The sequence below is a fragment of the Girardinichthys multiradiatus genome, chromosome 5 (genome assembly GCF_021462225.1).
Source record: "Girardinichthys multiradiatus isolate DD_20200921_A chromosome 5, DD_fGirMul_XY1, whole genome shotgun sequence".
Classification (NCBI taxonomy): domain Eukaryota; kingdom Metazoa; phylum Chordata; class Actinopteri; order Cyprinodontiformes; family Goodeidae; genus Girardinichthys; species Girardinichthys multiradiatus.
The window spans coordinates 40985380-41003272 of NC_061798.1; the positions used below are offsets into that span (position 1 = coordinate 40985380).

Here is a 17893-nt window from a genome sequence, read left to right on the forward strand (position 1 = left end):
AAAACAATATTCGATTTTCACTAAGCGATACTAATCAAAATTACCAGACACAAATGTACTAAATGCATCTCTTTGTGAGACGAATCTATATAATATACGAGTAGCTTTTTGAATTCAATTAATGAAATGAATTAACTTTCCGTGAGATTGTAATTTACTATTATTAATGGTCCCATCTGCCCGTTACAAAACTCTCTGGAGGCGTCCCTGAATTGTTAACTCAACATATATAAAGTATATCTCTTCTCATTTACAATGGGAAGATGAAGTCTGCGCCCTCGCCACTACCCCTTCTACCCCCTTATATGTTTAATTAACTAGGCTGATGTGTGAGTACCTCCAGCCAGCGAAGCGTGGGTGGGCTGCGGGGGTAAAGAGACTGCCGGAGAATATTTACCTCCTCTGTCGCGCAACCAAAGAAGCCTACACAAAATCAAAAAATAAGTCAACCCATTTTAAACTTGTTCCAAATTGTTCGGCGTGCTTGGCTCTGAGGGAAAACAGGGAGAAAGAGAGGGAGCGCTGAGGGCAGAGTGAGAGGAGAGGGAGAGAGTGTGCGTGGATTTTTTTCTCTTCTACCTTCTCGCTCTCTCTGAGTGTTTTGATGTTATTTGTGACGGAATCCCCCCTTCAGTCTCTAAGAATTCGGAGAGCGGCGCAAGAAGGAGGAGGAGGAAGAGGACAGGAGAGGAGAGGAGGAGGAGGAGGCGCGCGGACCTGTCCACGAGCCCTCTCACTGCGGAACGCGCGGGGCTGCCGCTGGAGATCCCAAAAACCCAAACGCTGTTCCGGAGTCTGACTGACAGCCGCGAGTCAAACGGCTTCGGCTAAATGGACCGCTTCTGACGCCTCAACCGGAGAGGAAAGGCTTTCACTACCTTTTTACCGGAGGAGGGGGGGGTGAGAACGGTGGCGGTGGCGGCGGAGGTGGAGGTGGAGGGGGGGTGGCAGGTCTCCAGAGCCAGACAGGTGGATTTATCAGTTTTATGTTGCCCTTCTGGACGGAGATGAAATGGATGGATTAATCTGACGGAGGGGGACGTTGGTTATTCCCACCCGAATGGAGTAACAGGCTGCAATGTCATCTCCACCTGGCCGCCTGGAGAGATGTGTCACGGGAATGGGGTGAGACAAATTCAGCTTTCTTTTCATTTTTAATATTAATATTAACCGTAATAGTAATTAACTCCTTTCTTTGGGTATGTTTGGCGACTGCTTTGCCTCGGCGGTTTCTGTTTAGCCCAATTTCCCTCGCCATCTCCTCAAAGTGGAGCACAGCGGCAGGTTCGCTCCGCCGTTTGTCCGAGTCCTCGACACACAACCTGCTGCATGCCCTACATAGAAGAGAGAGGAGCGTGAGGGGAATTTTCACTGAGGAGCCACAGGCTGTTTTTCCACTCTCATTTTTTTGCACACACACACACACACACTCTCTCTCTCTCTCTCACCCGTGTGTGTGTTTCTCGTAGATAGAAACATTGCTCCCGCCTATAATTTGTCGCACACCATTCCACCTTTGAATTTAAACGTGCGTTTTCGTCACGCGAACTCTCCATCCAGTAGCATAACCCTCCCTTAAAATGAGACGAGCGCACACATCCTTATTAAACATATAGGCACATGTGCGCAGGAACGCACCAAGATGCGCACTCAGAGTGAGCTTTTTAGGCTGCAAAACAAATAGCCTGAGTCATGAGGAATGCGAAGCAATGATTTGATGCAATTGGCTGGGCTTCCTTAGATAGACAACTTTTTACCAACTGGCAGTCGAAACTTGATCTGAACACATTGTAATTTTACTAGAATCGAATCGGACTATGTAGCCTAATTGTATGTTGATTATTGCTATATACCTGTTGATATGAACTGTTTTCCTAATAAAATCCCTTGAAATTGCATTTGTTATGAATCTTGGCTGAATATAAATTGAATCGAATTGGACAGTTTGTATTTTAATTTAAGATATCTGCATGTGATTGAATTCAATCGGATGCAGGTGATTATATAGCCCATCTCCATGTTGTTGTTTTGTGCCTTGAGAAGACATTTGTTGTGTAATTAGCGTTATATAAATAAAGTGAATTGAATTTAGCCACAAAACAAAAACGTGTGGCTTTTAAAAGTTGAAACCAGCAAGTCTTCCCAAACCTGCAGCTTTCATAAATATTTGGTCTCCTCTTGTTTTTCCCAGATCAAGTTTGAACACGGTTCCTCTGGTTTCACGGATGCTGTGAGAAGGAACCAAAATGCCAGAAAAAGCACAGGTCTCTGCGGCCGCCTGCTCGGGCGCTCGCCCCACGGGAGTACAACCCAGCAGCAACATTCCACGCACGGACTCCGAAGAAGAAGGCACAAAACGTCCACAACCCCGACTCCGCAGCAGCAGCCACGCTTCTTTGTGACACTGAAGGTAAAGAAACAACTGCTGAGAAAAATCAGACTTGTCAGCCCGTCGCTAAGGGGCGCTGTTGCATCACATTATGCCCCCCTCTCTACCTCCCTCAACCAGCTTTCTGCTGCTTGATGAGAACGCCGTGTAATGAATTCATATAGCAAATTACAGTTTTCAGGCTTTTGAATGCAGTCACGTTGTGGAAACACATTTTCTTGCGTTTTCCTCCTGCTTTTACGTGCCAGGTCTGACACACAAAGCTTTTCTGAAGGCTTTACACACACACACACACACACACATTCATGCACACAGATGTTGCATTGCATAGAAAAATTATCCATAACACCATGTTTTTCTGTCAAGAGAGTATAGGATGGCTCTAAATCCCATAAATCTCAATGAGATATATCCCTGTCTGCAAATAAATGGCGCCCACTGTCAGTGCTGCATGCATGTATACATTCATCTTGATCATTTAGGGCAAACTACCATTCACACCACTGTGGCAAAGACAGCTGAGGGGAGACCGACGATGAGCTTAACTTTAGCCTATTTTATTGAATAGTGCGGATGACACAAAAGGAGATCAGCTCTGTAGGGCAATGGAGTGTGGAGTAGTGAACGTCAAGAGCAGTTGCTGTCTTCATTAATATAAATATCTTGTGCAAAGCTGCAGTGAATTTCTAGCTGTGATTTCATAGCACCCTCCAAAAACCTCAACCCGGTTTTGATAAAGCAGCCCTACTTTTTTCCTGTTCACTTTCACGTTGTCCTCTCGTATTTTTTTTTTAATCTTTCACATACTCTTGCTATTCAGCAGCAGCTGCTGAAACAAGGCTGAACAGAATAAGAGCAGAAACGAAAATTCCCAGTGATGTCATGCATACCATATACTGAGTTATTTTTTTCTTTTTGTGGCTTCCCCATGACGTAGTCTTGAAGCGATGTGTCGAGAAGTATTTTACTGAGCTGTTCACTGAAGCAGGGCTATTGTGGGTAGACCAGGTAGATCCCCCCGGAGCCAGAGACGTTTGCCACTGTTGTCATTTGGGAAGATGGATTTCTAAGTTTTTTTGTCTTGTAGGATCATCTGTGGTTAATTTTTTTTTTACAATACTCTCGTTTTTGTGGTTTGGATTTTAATACAGTGGAAGAATATTTCTAGAGTCTGAGTCCAAAATTAGCCTAAAATCTACATATGCCTCCAATGTAGGTTCATGGAGCAGTCATGCAGAAGTGCTCTTTTAATGAAAAATACATGAGGTAGTTTTTAACTCTTTCAAACAATTAACTGTAGTCGTGAGAGGCAGAAGCATTAAGGCTCACTGCGATTTTTACGGTGGTACAAAAGTGTTCAAACCCCACTGAATGTTTTTTACATTTTGCCAAAGTAGAAGGCCAAACCTCAATGCATTTTAATATGATTTTATGTGATAGAACAACACAAAGGAGTGAGCAATGGTAAAACAATCTAAAAGATTGTGCCTTGCATTTGTACAAGCCTCAGATTCTTAATTGGACTTAGGTTTGAACTTTGACTGGGCCATTATAAAAAATGAATATGCTTTCACTTAAAGCATCCCGTTGTAGCTCTGGTTGAATGTTTGTTTTTATCATGAAGGGTGGTATTGATATTCATGATAAGGTCTGGAGTAATTAATCCCCCTTTTTATTTCATTCTTTGCATAGAAGAGTTAAGACTTCCAGTATTAAAAACATTAATCTTTACTTCTCTCACTCCGCCTTTACCTGTCTTCTGCTGAATTGGTTATCTTGTTAAAATCAGCTAACCTACTTTCCCATTGCTTTGTTGCTTCACATAATCTCGTTGCAAACACACCAGCCACTATACTTTGGTCTGGTGTCGCCCTTAGTTGCTCTTTCTCCCCCTTCACATCAGGATGAATGTAAAAGCTGAAGTCTTGCCCTCACAGCAGTTTTCTTTGTACTTACAACATCAGGACAAACGCCACTCGAGAAGATGAAAATGAGGGTTTGCATTTTCCTTTCCTCTGCAATTACCCGTAAAAAGCATTGAGTGACATATAATAATGAGTCGTTTGACCCCCGCTAATCTTCTGTATAGCAATGTGTGATGTTGCAGTTTGAAACAGAAGTTAATAACCCAAAAGCCTCTTATAAACGTACACTATTTAATCATTTAATCAAAACACAGTTGGTGGTCTCGTTTAATGACTTAGTGAGCCACAGCAAATTTAAGTGGAGTTTGACTTGCACAGTTTTTTAAACTGATGACTTTATAATGAAGATGACCATGGATGATGTGTTTGATGATGCATCACTATATTTTCAAGCCTTGAGACATTATTAGTGCTTGATATACTGTATTTAGTAAATTGAACATTCTTTGCAGAACACAACTGGCCTTGTTCAGTTACTGAACAAGAAGATGGAGTGTTGGTGAGATGCCCAAATATATTGAGTATTTGCATGAATGTCATATTCATTTTGGGCTTTTAATGATACATTTGATCTGCTCATTTCTACATTTGATCAACAACCGTCTTGCTTAATTCTGGCTGGAGATTTGACCAAGCCCTTCTTGGTGGAACTGGCAGAGCTCCATTTAGTTGACTGGTGTCTGACAAGGCCCCTGCTTTTAAACATAGTTCCCACATAGTTTTCTGGTTGCGGTCAGGGGCATTCCTGAAGCTTGATGTTAACTTGCTTTGACCATTCCAAGGACTGTTTTATGTCTATTAGGTATCACTGTTTTGTGATAATATCCAATTTTCATCCAAGATTCAACCAGTGAGCTGTTGGTTTAAAAAGAAGTTGAAGAATTCGGAGGTAGTCCTCCATCTTTTCTATTCCGTCTACCTTTTGTAATGCACCAGTACCACTGGTAGCAAAACAGCCCCACAGCATGACCCCACCACCACCATGTATGCCATTTGGTACAGTGCTCGTTGCCCTGAAAGCCTCACCTTGATTGCTCCAAACATATTTTTCTACTGATGTGGCTAAACAGCTGAATCTTTGCCTGGTTTGATCATAAAAAACTCAGAAACTACAGAAGATATTTGTCTTGTACATCTAAGCAATTGCCAATTTCAGTCAAGTTTTGACTTACATTTTAGAGCAGGAGCTTCTTTCTTGGTTATTATTAGACTGACACAATATATCAAATTGCAATCATCATCACAATGTCTATGTGTTCACTATCACAATTGCAAAGGACAACTTATATGCAATTATAAGTGATTTTAATAATATTTGGCCTGTTAGATGGACTGTTTTTGTATATTTGTTTGCAGCTGAGATGCTAATTCTTACAAGGAATGAAGGATTGTGCAGAAGCAATGGTAAGAAAAGAGCGAGGAAAATGTTGGTTAAATATAATCTATATCATCATTTTAATATTCAGCAAAAGTATCGCGGTTACAGGTTTTTCTAATATCACGCAACTCTAGTCATTAGTATATGGCAATGGTAAACTCGCCTTACTGCGGACATTGATACTGGTGTTGTAGCAGTTTCCAGTTCAGGGTTGAGCTGTGGTGTTTTCTTACCAGTTGCCTTTCTATTAATGGTGACAGTTTGCATCAGATGGTTGATACTTGGACAGAATTCAGTCTTCCAACAGGATAAAAATTCAAAAGCACAATTACAAATGGTTTTGGAATGGACAGACCATGCTACTGGAATGGCATTACCGAAGCCCCAACCTCAACCCTATTACAGATTTATGGACTATCCTTAAAGCCTGGTTCATCAGCAAGAACTCATCCACTTTAATTAAAGTCTACCATTTCCAAAAGGAGGGAGGTCAAATATCAAGCCAGAATATGCAAGAAGGTTCTCCGGGGCTAAAAAAAGCGGTTGAGATACAATTTTCAAATAGACATTTAACCTTCATGGGGTTGTTTGTGTGTATTTGAGCCTGTATTTATAATTCTAACACAATGTGGATTTGACAAAAAACAACAATAATTTCAAACTTGTGCAACCATTACGTTTTTAAATTTCTTTAAGTCGTTCAATGCATAATCATTACACCCTGCAAAAAGAAGGGCTCAAACGCACTCTTAAAGGTGCGAATGTAACATAGCATTTATTCCCTTGGTGATTTTGATATTTTTAAACTTTTCACTCGCACTTCATGTCTTAACACAAACTAAACCTGAGCCTAAATTATCCTTTTTCTTAGTTGCAGCACTAGTGACTGCAGCTAACACTGCCCCTGACTCTTACTGTTTTAACCTGCATTTCTCTTTATGATTAAATCATTATATCCAGCACACACCTGCATCACTCAATGTTTAATGGTTTTAAAGTGTTTCCGTCTGCTTTAGATTTTAAAGAAGTGTTATTCAGTTCCAACGCACATCTTTGCAACCTCTATGAAGAAGTAATCGAATTGCAGTAAAATAAAATTGGGTTTTTATTCCTGATAAATGATGTAATCACTGCTCCGGATAGGATTTAGATTTTTGAATAAAACCATACCTGTAGTCAGTCTGAGAAGTTGTGTCAGTGTTTTTAAGGAGCCAAAGAGGGCTATTTCAGGATAATCTTCATCCTGCTCAACTGGTGGTTTCACGGTGGATTTAGATACATGACAAGTGTAATTGGCCTGCAACCAAGAAACTGCCATCTTTGAATCTTTAGTATAAATTTGCATTTCATGTTTCTATTTTCAACAACATATTTGTCAGAACAGTTTCAACCCCAATGACGTCGGTGCACACACAGGCACCAGCTGCAGGGTTTAAATTGTCATGGTATTCCTTAAATTTTTATAAACTTATTTAAATTAATGTCATCTTATTATACCACATTTATTATTTAAAAGATTTTGGGATCATATTTAAGGTGTAATATTTTATACCTTTTCCATCTTGCCCACATAAATCTTTTGCTTGAAAGAGTGCCGTCATTGGTAACGTTATTGAGTTTCATGGAAAGCAGCGATAAAGGTTAAAGGCAATTTTATGACTTTTATTAAACTTGTATTGACCAAAAGGCAGGCCTGAAACAAAATCAGAAGGTCTTAGTGGTTTAATATTGACCTGAATGCAGCAGCTGTAGTTTTACCATTTAAAAAGAAGGATATTAGATTGAATATGTAAATAATAATATTTACATATTCAATCGATTATTGCTTGTCATCATGGACCTGAATGTTATATTGATTTGGGTTTTTAAAGATTCATTTAAACTGTTCTTTTTCCAGGACATAATGATTTTAAAACAAACAACTTCAATGAAATTTAAAAGAACTAGGTGCAGAAGATAATCCACACAGGCTCAAATATATGCATACACCCCCACCACTGTTTGGTTAAATGTCCCTTAGTAAGTTGGACTTTAATGAGTGGTTTTAGCCTTCAACCAGGTTTTAGCATAATTTTGGCTAAATATCTGACAACTCTTTGGCAGAATTAATAGCAATCACCTAATTTCCTGACACTAACCTGCCTTTTGAGTACAATGAATAACATTTTAAAAGAGTTGAGATCAAGGCTTTGGGAAAGACATTCAAGAAGCTTATTATTAGCAGGCTTTATTCATTCCAGAACAGGTTTTGATTTCTGTTTAGGATCATTGTTCTGCTCGAATATTCTTGTGCTTCCAGGTTTCAACCATCCAGGTATTGATTAAGGCGAGGTTATAGAATTGGTTTGCAGTCTAACTTCCTTATCCTTTCTTCCACATTGTGGAAAGTATGAGTGGCCTCTTTCACAAAGCACGCATTTGATCATTAACGCCTAAAGACCAAGCCTTGTCTGATCTTCCTCCAGGTGTTTATAAATCAGAAATCAACATCCTGCACACACATGAGCTTCCTAAAATCACGCTGGGGTCACAGACACAAACGGAGGTGTAGTGTTATTAGACGTAGAACTTTGCATAGACAATGAATATCAGACATCTTGTAGTTTAATGGGGGGAAACACATTGATGGGATATGATACCCTAAATGTTTTGTTCTGTTTAAAGTTTCATGGCTACTAAAGACATTTTCCTTGACTGAAGTCCAGTGATATGTTCTGTTGACTGACTTCGTGCCCTGTAATGTGTATTAATGGCAGGAACTGATGTGGTTGATGCAGCGGTCCACATAGACGATCTGTAATGGCTACAACTAAATTCCTAGCTGGGAAGCATAAGTCACCCGATGAGTGGCTGTGACTAAACCACGGCTTCAAGTGGTCTGTGAAAGAGAGGAACTAACACTGTCAGTGAAACAGCCCTACACCATGATAATGTCACCACCGGGCTTGACAGTCCAGGTCCAGTGTTCTTAAGTTTAAAAGCCTCATGTTGACTCCTCCTAACACAGTTGTTGTCAATGTAGCCAAATAGTTGTCTTCGCTGACTATAAAAACCTTTCTATAAACTATAAAACTATACAAATCATAGTCCATGTTGATGTTAAACTGGCTTTACTGTGGACAGTGGCACTGAGTTCATAATTTACTCTTTGTGGTTCCTAAGATGTCACTGAACGTCCTAACAATTTTCTCAACTAATGGTGACAATTTGAGTCACCTTCCAGACTTGGGCAAAGGCTGGAATAACTTATACTTGGAAACTGTTTTTAAACTGATAATCCTGGAATCAACAGTTGTTTAGAAAATGCTTCAAAATACCATCTAAACTTGTGTAAATATAGAATTCTCCTCTTAGATCTCCTCTGAGTTCCTTGGACTTGCTCTGGATATGTAAGTGGACTTGTTCTAGATATTGGTCCATGCAATATGTGCTGCCAAACAAATTCCTTTTATGCTGGCAAAGAGAAACTACCAGCAGTTATCAATCATGATCAACAACCAGAACTTAATAGACATTGCCTTTCAGAAATTACAAGGCATTCTAAAACCTTAAGCACCACTTATTAAAAGATTTACAAGTAAATCTATGTATATTTTCAAGCCTGCATGTAGATAAATGTGTGCAAATCCACCAAAAGTTCTAATAAATGCACCAAATTCTCAGTTAAGGTTTTTGGGATATCATGTTTTACAAGCATTTCACTCTTTAAAACAGCCCCACCTCTATAAAACAGTAAAGCCCATGCATTTAAACGTCTGACTGGAATTCTATAAATTACTCGCATTATGCTCTAAATAATTATTTTGTTGTTGCTGCTGCACATACCTAAAAATTGCTTAAAAGAATCTGCAAACTGAGTCAGCTCACAACATTATGGTGAACATAGTTCGAAACAATTCCCTATTAAGAAATCTAGCAGACCTGGAGCGACAGACAAATTTATTTTCAGAGATATGCCTCCAGCTACTTAATGAAGTAAGTCCGGCTTGCAGCCATTTTAATGATTGTTTTGGACTGCAGGTGCTCCCTGGTGAAATATTTTGCACTTGTTAGAGTCACTTTGTGCCTGGCTGATAGCACACATTGGGTTTATCACAGCTTTTTTAATAAAAGCTGCTGCTCCTTGTTGCTGGAATGAGGTTGATTGAGCTGCAGAGGCAGAACCTGACCAGCAGATTTGCAAGAGAAAGAAGTAAAAAAATGACAGTCACCTAAAAAATTTTATAGAGCTGAGTGGGACCGCAGAGCTTGGTGAAAATTCTGGTTGGATGTTTTAGCTTTTATATCCACAGAAATCATAGTCTTATCTATGTAAAATGCATATTAGGGATGCTACTCTAAAGTGTGGAGTCCAACTTCAATACTAAAAGAGTCAGTGGATATTGTTTTAAAATGAGATGCACAAAGATATACTCTTTCTTTTGATGTCAGTTTTCATCTTTTCCAAGCTTCAGGCTTTTAAGATCGTGGAGCTTTCATTTTGTATTGTAACCCCCCCCCCCCTGCTGTGTCTGTTTGAATAACAGGGGTGTGAATTAGCTTGATTAGTATTAAACACAACATGTGGTTTTCAGATGGATCATATTTCCAGCTCCATATGAGGCTTTCTTGTCTCTTATGATGTCGTTAAAATTTTATCAGAGAGAATGTTTTTCAAGCTTAGATAAATGTGTAAAAGGTGCTTTAATGTAGCCAAATCCCATGGTATTTTGGACAATGTATTTATACTATATATATACTGCTAAAAAAAATAAAGGGAATACTTAAACAACACAATATAACTCCAAGTAAGTCAAACGTCTGTGAAATCAAACTGTCCACTTAGGAAGCAACACTGATTGACAATCAATTTCACTGCTGTTGTGTCTGTCAGCGTAGTGACCAGTAATGGTGTGGGGTGGCATTTCTTTGGAGGGCCACATGACCCTCCATATGCTCGCCAGAGGTAGCCTGACTGCCATTAGGTACCGAGATGAGATCCTCAGACCCCTTGTGAGACCATATGCTGGTGCGGTTGGTCCTGGGTTCCTCCTAATGCAGGACAATGCTAGACCTCATGTGGCTGGAGTGTGTCAGCAGTTCCTGCAAGATGAAGACATTGAAGCTATGGACTGGCCCGCCCGTTCCCCAGACCTGAATCCGATTGAGCACATCTGGGTCATCATGTCTCGCTTCATCCACCAACGGTTGCACCACAGACTGTCCAGGAGTTGGCGGATGCTTTAGTCCAGGTCTGGGAGGAGATCCCTCAGGAGACCATCCTCCGTCTCATCAGGAGCATGCCCAGGCGTTGTAGGGAGGTCATACAGGCACATGGAGGTCACACACAATACTGAGACTCATTTTGACTTGTTTTAAGGACATTATATCAAAGTTGGATCAGCCTGTAGTGTGTTTTTCCACTTTAATTTTGTGTGTGACTCCAAATCCAGGCCTCCATTGGTTAATAAATTTGATTTCAATTGATGATTTGTGTGTGATTTTTTTTGTCCGCACATTCAACTTTGTACAGAACAAAGTATTTAATGATAATATTTCATTCATTCAGATCTAGGATGTGATATTTGAATGTTCCCTTTATTTTTTTGAGCAGTGTATATTTCACTTGGTCTGCAGCAGGAGTCATCGTGCAAAAGTAAAGCGATTGCATGAATTGTGGATGTGGATCTCACAGCTTCATGCCTTACAAATACCATAACATCATTAGCTCAGTGTCTTAGTGACAGAGATAAATACAATTTTAAAGTATATCAAGATAGTATACCATGAGAGATAACACACGGCTGTACAGTCATTAATCTCTGGTTGCATGACTGTTTTATTGGTAAAACGTAACACAAGGAGAACAGTAAATATAATTATCTGGTTAACCAGCAGCTATACATCACCAAAATGGCTTGTGCTGTGTGTACTGTACAGACTGTGCCAATTTTAGATCGACCAGGAATCTCATCAGTTAGCTTTAGCTCAACTGGCATTGCTTTATTTATTTCCTTCTCAGCGTTGCTTTTTTTCCTTCAAATACATGCTCACTGAGCTTATAGTTAAGGAGAAAAAGTTTTTTGTTTTTTTTTAAACTATGAGTTTGATTCATTAACCCTACAAAACAAACCAGTTTGGATCTGCATGGAAATTATTTCCATAATTAAATAAACTGAAAAAGTGTTTATTATGCCAAATATTTCCAACAAATCATAGCTAATGTGCTATGATTAGCACATGCGGCACAAACAACAAAAATATTTGTCTCCGCCATTATTTAGACCTAATATCTTTCCTTTTAACTGAATCCAAAGATTTTCTTTTAAGAAGATTAGCCAAATTTGTTTAAACTCCTTCTGTTTAGCACTTTAGTAAATTAATATTTACAGCTAAGGCCAGATATTTACATATACTGCATGAATAGACACATAACCATTTCTTCTCACTGTCTGACATTAAATCAGAAAACACTTTTCTTGTCTTAGGAACTTTTGAGTCAGGATTATCAAAATTATTTCTATTTTCTAAATGCCATAATAATTAGAGATATAATTTTTAAAACACATTTTGCTTTAGTTTCTTCAAAGTCAGTAGTTTACATAGACTCAGATTGCTTTGGCTTTCTGGTATTTTAATTACTCACAACATTTGAGTGAAATGGAGGCAGACCTCTAGATGTATGTTAAGGTTACACCTCAAACACACTGCCTCCTTGTCTGACATCATGAGAAAATCAAAAGAAATCAACCGAGATATCAGACAGAATATTGTGGACCTCTAAAATTTTGGTTTATCTTTCAACAATTATTTACAAGTATACCTACGTGTACAGCATAATAATGTCCATTAGTCATACAGCTCAAGAAGCAGACTGATGCTGTGTCCCAGAGGCTAAAATAATTTGGTGTGAAATGGTTAAACCAATCTCAGAGCAGAGACAAAACACCTAGTAAGAGTGTCATTATTCACAGTTAAATGAATCCTGTACCACCATTGTCTAAAAGGCCACTCAGCTAAGAAAAAGCCATTATTCCAAAAGCAAAATAAAAAGCCAAATTGCAGTTTTTAAATGCACACAGGGACAAATACGTTTTGGAGACATTCGATGGTGTGATCAAACTAATGTTGAAGTATTTGGCCCTTTTGACCCTCATTAAAATTTGGATGAAAAAGGACGAAGCTTGCAAGCCTAATAACACCATCTCAACTATTAAGTATGAAGATTGTAGCTTAAGGTTGCGTACATTGTTTGTTGCGGGAAAGACTTGTATACATCATAAAATATATGGCAACATGAGGAAAGAACATTAAATGAAAATATTGAAGCAACATCTCAAAACATGAGTCAGAAAGTTAAAGCTTGGGTGCAAATGGGTCTTCTAAATGGACAAGGACTCTAAGAATACTACCGAAATAGTTACAAAGGCCAACACAGTCAGTGCTCCTAAAACAACACCTAAAACTCAACTGAAGTGTTCAGTTTAGCACACAAGGGTTTGGAATGACCGTCACAAAGCAATGAGCTCCGATCTCCTAAGTGACCTAAACCAGAAAAAATCTCATCTGATTTAGTTCCATGCTGTGACACCAGCTCAATTTCCCTGTATGTGGAAATGTACTTGGCAGTAAATATCAAATCTATACAGTGTATGTAAATGTGTGGTTTCAGCTGTGATCTTGTTGTACAAACGACATCTTCCAATTTCTGTATGTTGAATGTTGAAGTAAAGATTTAAATGAAACAAGACTGATATGAGTAATCATCAAACAAACCCCGCAATAATTCAATGTTCTCTTTTGTCACTGAAATCATACTTGGTTGTCAGAAAGGATTATTGAACAATTGCCTTTTTTCCTGCACTCGGCTGCTCCCCCTCTTGGTTGCCAGAGCTGATCATCTGCCTACATCTGATCCTGTCAGCTGCATCTTCAATGCATCCACAAACCTTTTCTGTGGTCTTTCTCTTTTCCACCTCCAGAGGAGCTCCATATTCACTTTTTATTGACCAGTATGTACACCGTTCCTCCTCTGCATATTGTCTAAATTGTCTCAGCCTTGCCTCTCCAACTTTGTCTCTGTACCATTCGACCTAAGCTTTTCCCATTTTGGTCACTCCCAATGTACCTGCTTGGACTTTCGTCACGTTTTCTGTGCAGTGCCCATTGACTTTGACAGAACAAAGTACTTATGCCCTGCTCATACTTACAGATATTTTGCAGACAGGGACATTGTTGATAAATTTGCTCCTCCTGTCGACAAGCAAACAGAGTTCAGGGCTTTATAGCCTGTCATCCAAGAGTTAGCTGGCCCAACTAGAATCGGAATCACCAAAAATAGAAACAACATAATATGCAATAAGAAATTGAACTATATGTGAAATATGAGCATTTTCATTATTATTTGTCTCCAAAGAATATCTAGCTACAGTAACAGTGTGAAATAGACTATTTATGTTCACAATATGACAATGCTTGAGTATAAATAAATAAATAACAATCATACAACCTAGCTTTTGTTACAAGCACACTTTTTGTGGGCTGCACAGTGGCACAGTGGTTAGCACTGTAGCCTTGCAGCAAGAAGGTACTGGGTTTGGCTCCCAGCCGGTGGTCTTTCTGCATTGAGTTTGCATGTTCTCTCCAGGTACTCTCCAGGTACTCCAGCTTCCTCCCACAGTCCAAAAACATGAGTGTTAGGTTAATTGAGCTCTCTAAATTGCCCTTAGGTGTGCATGGTTGTTTGAGCTGTGTGTCTGTTGTTCAGTGATGGACTGGCAACCTGTCAAGGCTGTACCCTGCCTCTCACCCATAGACTGTTGGAGATAGGTACTAGCTCCCCCGTGACCCAGTACAGAATAGAAAATGGATGGATGGCACGTTCTTCGTCACCTTTGTTAATCATCAACATACTTTCTTTAGAAGCTGGATCTTAATCACAGGAACCCACACCACACCCACAATCTACTGGGCAAACAAGGCCAAAGCCAAATAAGCTTTGTTTATATATAGTATTGTATTGGTCTGATATGGACCCCCAAGCAGTTGCACCAGAGTCTTTCTCCAGCTGTCCAGTTGAAATTACACCGGATTACATACTAAGGTGGTTTAACTTAATTGCCTAAAAATGGCTGTAATGGTTTTGTATTTCTGGTGTGTATAGTCTATCAGAGTTGGGCTTTTTGAGCCAACATGTGTCACCTGAGAGACAGAAAATGTTGCCTTTTAGCCTAGCACAGCTTCTAGAAAGATGAATGAAAAAGGTGTCAGTTATTGGGGGTCTTGTATTCCTAAAAAAGGTTGTTAATTATTTGTGTATAAAGTCATGTTATAATTAAAGTATTCATAATATTATGGCATGAACACCTGTTTGCATGCTGTTCCTGTCAGCTTTTTTAAAACCAGTCCACCTCTCTTATATTTTCAGTGCTTAAACATACAGTATGTTAGTTTGATTAAATTCCCAATGAATCTACTTTCATTTACATAAACCTCTTTTTCAGTTGGTAGAGAGCCAAAAAAAGTCTGGAAATGCGACAGAGGTGCAGACCATTAACACTTAATTTCTTATCAAGGTCGTTCCAAAAGCTATTTGAGGTTGATCCTCTGCTTTATAAACTTCTGATTTAATTTAAGAACAACATTATCTCACCAAACTCACACTCATAAAGACAATGTTCTACTGGTATTTGAGATTTACTGACATGTATAATTGTCAGAGGGAAAACTTAGAAAGGACACAAGTTTTTGTTAAGCTCCCCTCTTCTTAGCTGCGTGCATGCAGAGAGCTAGACAATGGTCAATGGGTGCACCCTAGAGTTTCCAGTCTATCACAGGGTAACCTGGCATTGAATCTGAGTTAATCTGAGTGAAGGCTAACTTCCAGACTAATACATCTCCAAATGAATTTAAGAATGACCCTATTCCCATTTCTCTCCATATGCATGTTTGCAGGGAGAACTGCACTCAGCCAGTTTGGCTGATGATTTTGATTTTTCAAGTACCAATATTTTTGACAACAGTGCTTCTAAATGCAATTTCTTACATCATGAGCATGAGCTAAACCTCATCCACATGTAAGTTGATGGGTCCAATAATCCTCCAAAGACTATATACAGCATCTTCATTTATGCTTCGTAAGACATTCCCAGTGCAGTTATGATATAGTGATCTGTTATTGTTGGACATGCACTCTGTTTACTCTGTTATGGCTAAATTGGTAATTAGTTTTCACTAAATGTGTCTCATTTAACAATGTTAAGCATTGCTGCAATACACCTGTGGCTGTTTAGTGGCAGCAACATTGGGTTCAGCCTGAAAGCCACAATGACTTTGTTTAAGGTTAAGTTTAAAGGGTAAATAACTAAAGTTTTTTAATTTTTTCCTTGCAGTTGGGTTCTGTTGTAGCTCAGGACAGTTCTATTTATTTCCTTGTCTGAAATTGAGAAATATCTTAAAAACTGACCATTGCTGTGAAAGAAAACAAGTGAGCACCATTCAGCTGAGGAGGCAGCAAAAACTTGCTGCTAAGAGATGATGTTTGCAACACCAAACTGAACTCAATTTAGTTTAGCTAATATTCATTCATATGCAATTGTATGCTATTAATACCAAAAGGAAATTAAATATGTATTAATGTATAACACAATGCCCACTGAAGACAGAAGTATTCGTATTGAACTTTCAAGATAAAATTTCAAGTCGTTCAATTGAAGACTAAAAATGAGGAGGAGGAGTCCTGAATGGCTGTTGTCTGAGAGTAGTAACTTTGAGACTTAATAAACCAGCACCCAACACAAAGCTTCAACAGTGCTCTGTGGCAAGCCCAGTCTGCCTGTAATTCACACAGTTGTGAATGACTAATTTTTACAAAAACTGTAATTGAAAATAAATGTAAAAATCTGGCAGTGTTCAAGTAGACGTAATTTCTGATCAGGTTCTGACCAGCATTGTTCCTCTGATAAGTTTCATGCAAAATATAACAGCAGTGAATATTTTAAGTTAATTAACTGAATTAGACTGTGCTGTTTGATAATTAGGATTAATTGGAATGTATGTCCCAACTTGAAATCTGTATGATTCGCTTGAATTGACTTTGTAAAGTGCCTTGAGACGACATGTGTTGTGAATTGGCACTATATAAATAAAGCTGAATTGAATTAAATTGAATGAAAGCAGCAGAAACTAATTTTTTGCTGATGTATTTATTGATTTATTTTATTGATTATTTATTGATTTATTTAACAACATGATCTATGGAGTTAAGCTGATGTTTTGTACTGACAGAAGACACATAAAGTGTAAAAAAAAAAAAATTGTTAAACACCACACTTATTTAATAAACATTATGGACACAAACAACACCCATGATCACCTTGACAATCTGGCTGTTGATCACTGGCTCGAGCTATCTGTAGGAGCTGTGACATGAACTAGAGTCCACATTACTTAGCTTTAAGTTATTCCTTCTCTAGGTTTTCTGGCTTTACAATCTGGGTCTTTGATATAAAAAAGGTGGAAAATTAATGTTAAAAACAAATTCAATGTTTTTTATATAATTGGACAACAAGAAATTATGCTTAGATATGTGTATCTCAGTTCACTTAGGTATACATTTTATCACCTTCTTCTATTCATATGGTCAAACTGAAAGTGATTTTGTAAGGTGGAAAGTTATTTTAAAGGAAGCCCACAGGTCTAAACCATAAATCAGTAGCTTACAGAGAAAACGTAAGCTTCAACCCTGATTATTTTGGTGTTTGGTGGTTCAGTTCTTACTGGGATGTATCTCCATGGCAGTGTATGATGAAAAATTTAAAAGTGTCACCCCGAGAACAATCACATTTGCTGAACACATTAGAACGAGAAAAAGCTATGGGGTTAGGACAGTAAAAAGGTTTCATCTCCCCAACCTGTCAGCCTTTCTTTACAATGATCTGCATTATGAAGTTTCTAAGCAGAGGGTATTATCTCTTTAAAAAACCAACATTGACTGTTTTAAAGCATTACCTTCTTGCGTTTATAAGACTTGGACATAATCTTCCTTTTCTCTACCATTATTACCTCAAACAATAACATGTTTATGCTGTTTTCTCAAACTCCCACAACTTCAGACTGTCTTTGCCAAATTGCTTTAAAATTTGAACCTTCTAAGACATGCATCTTAAAAAAGCTTAGAAAATAATCCCAAATCCCTGCACGACTAAGCTTTTTATACCCTTT

General features: G+C 38.6%; 1 protein-coding gene across 1 annotated transcript in view; it reads left to right on the forward strand.

Annotated features, from left to right (window-relative positions):
* The first annotated feature begins 956 nt into the window (after nucleotides 1-956).
* grin2ab (glutamate receptor, ionotropic, N-methyl D-aspartate 2A, b) overlaps nucleotides 957-17893 on the forward strand; it is a 208682-nt gene continuing 191745 nt past the window's right edge. Inside the window, exons 1-2 of the mRNA XM_047366647.1 lie at nucleotides 957-1125; nucleotides 2192-2410. Of these exons, the coding sequence (XP_047222603.1) occupies nucleotides 1108-1125; nucleotides 2192-2410 (237 nt within the window). The 5' untranslated portion in view covers nucleotides 957-1107. The remainder of the gene's footprint in view (nucleotides 1126-2191; nucleotides 2411-17893) is intronic.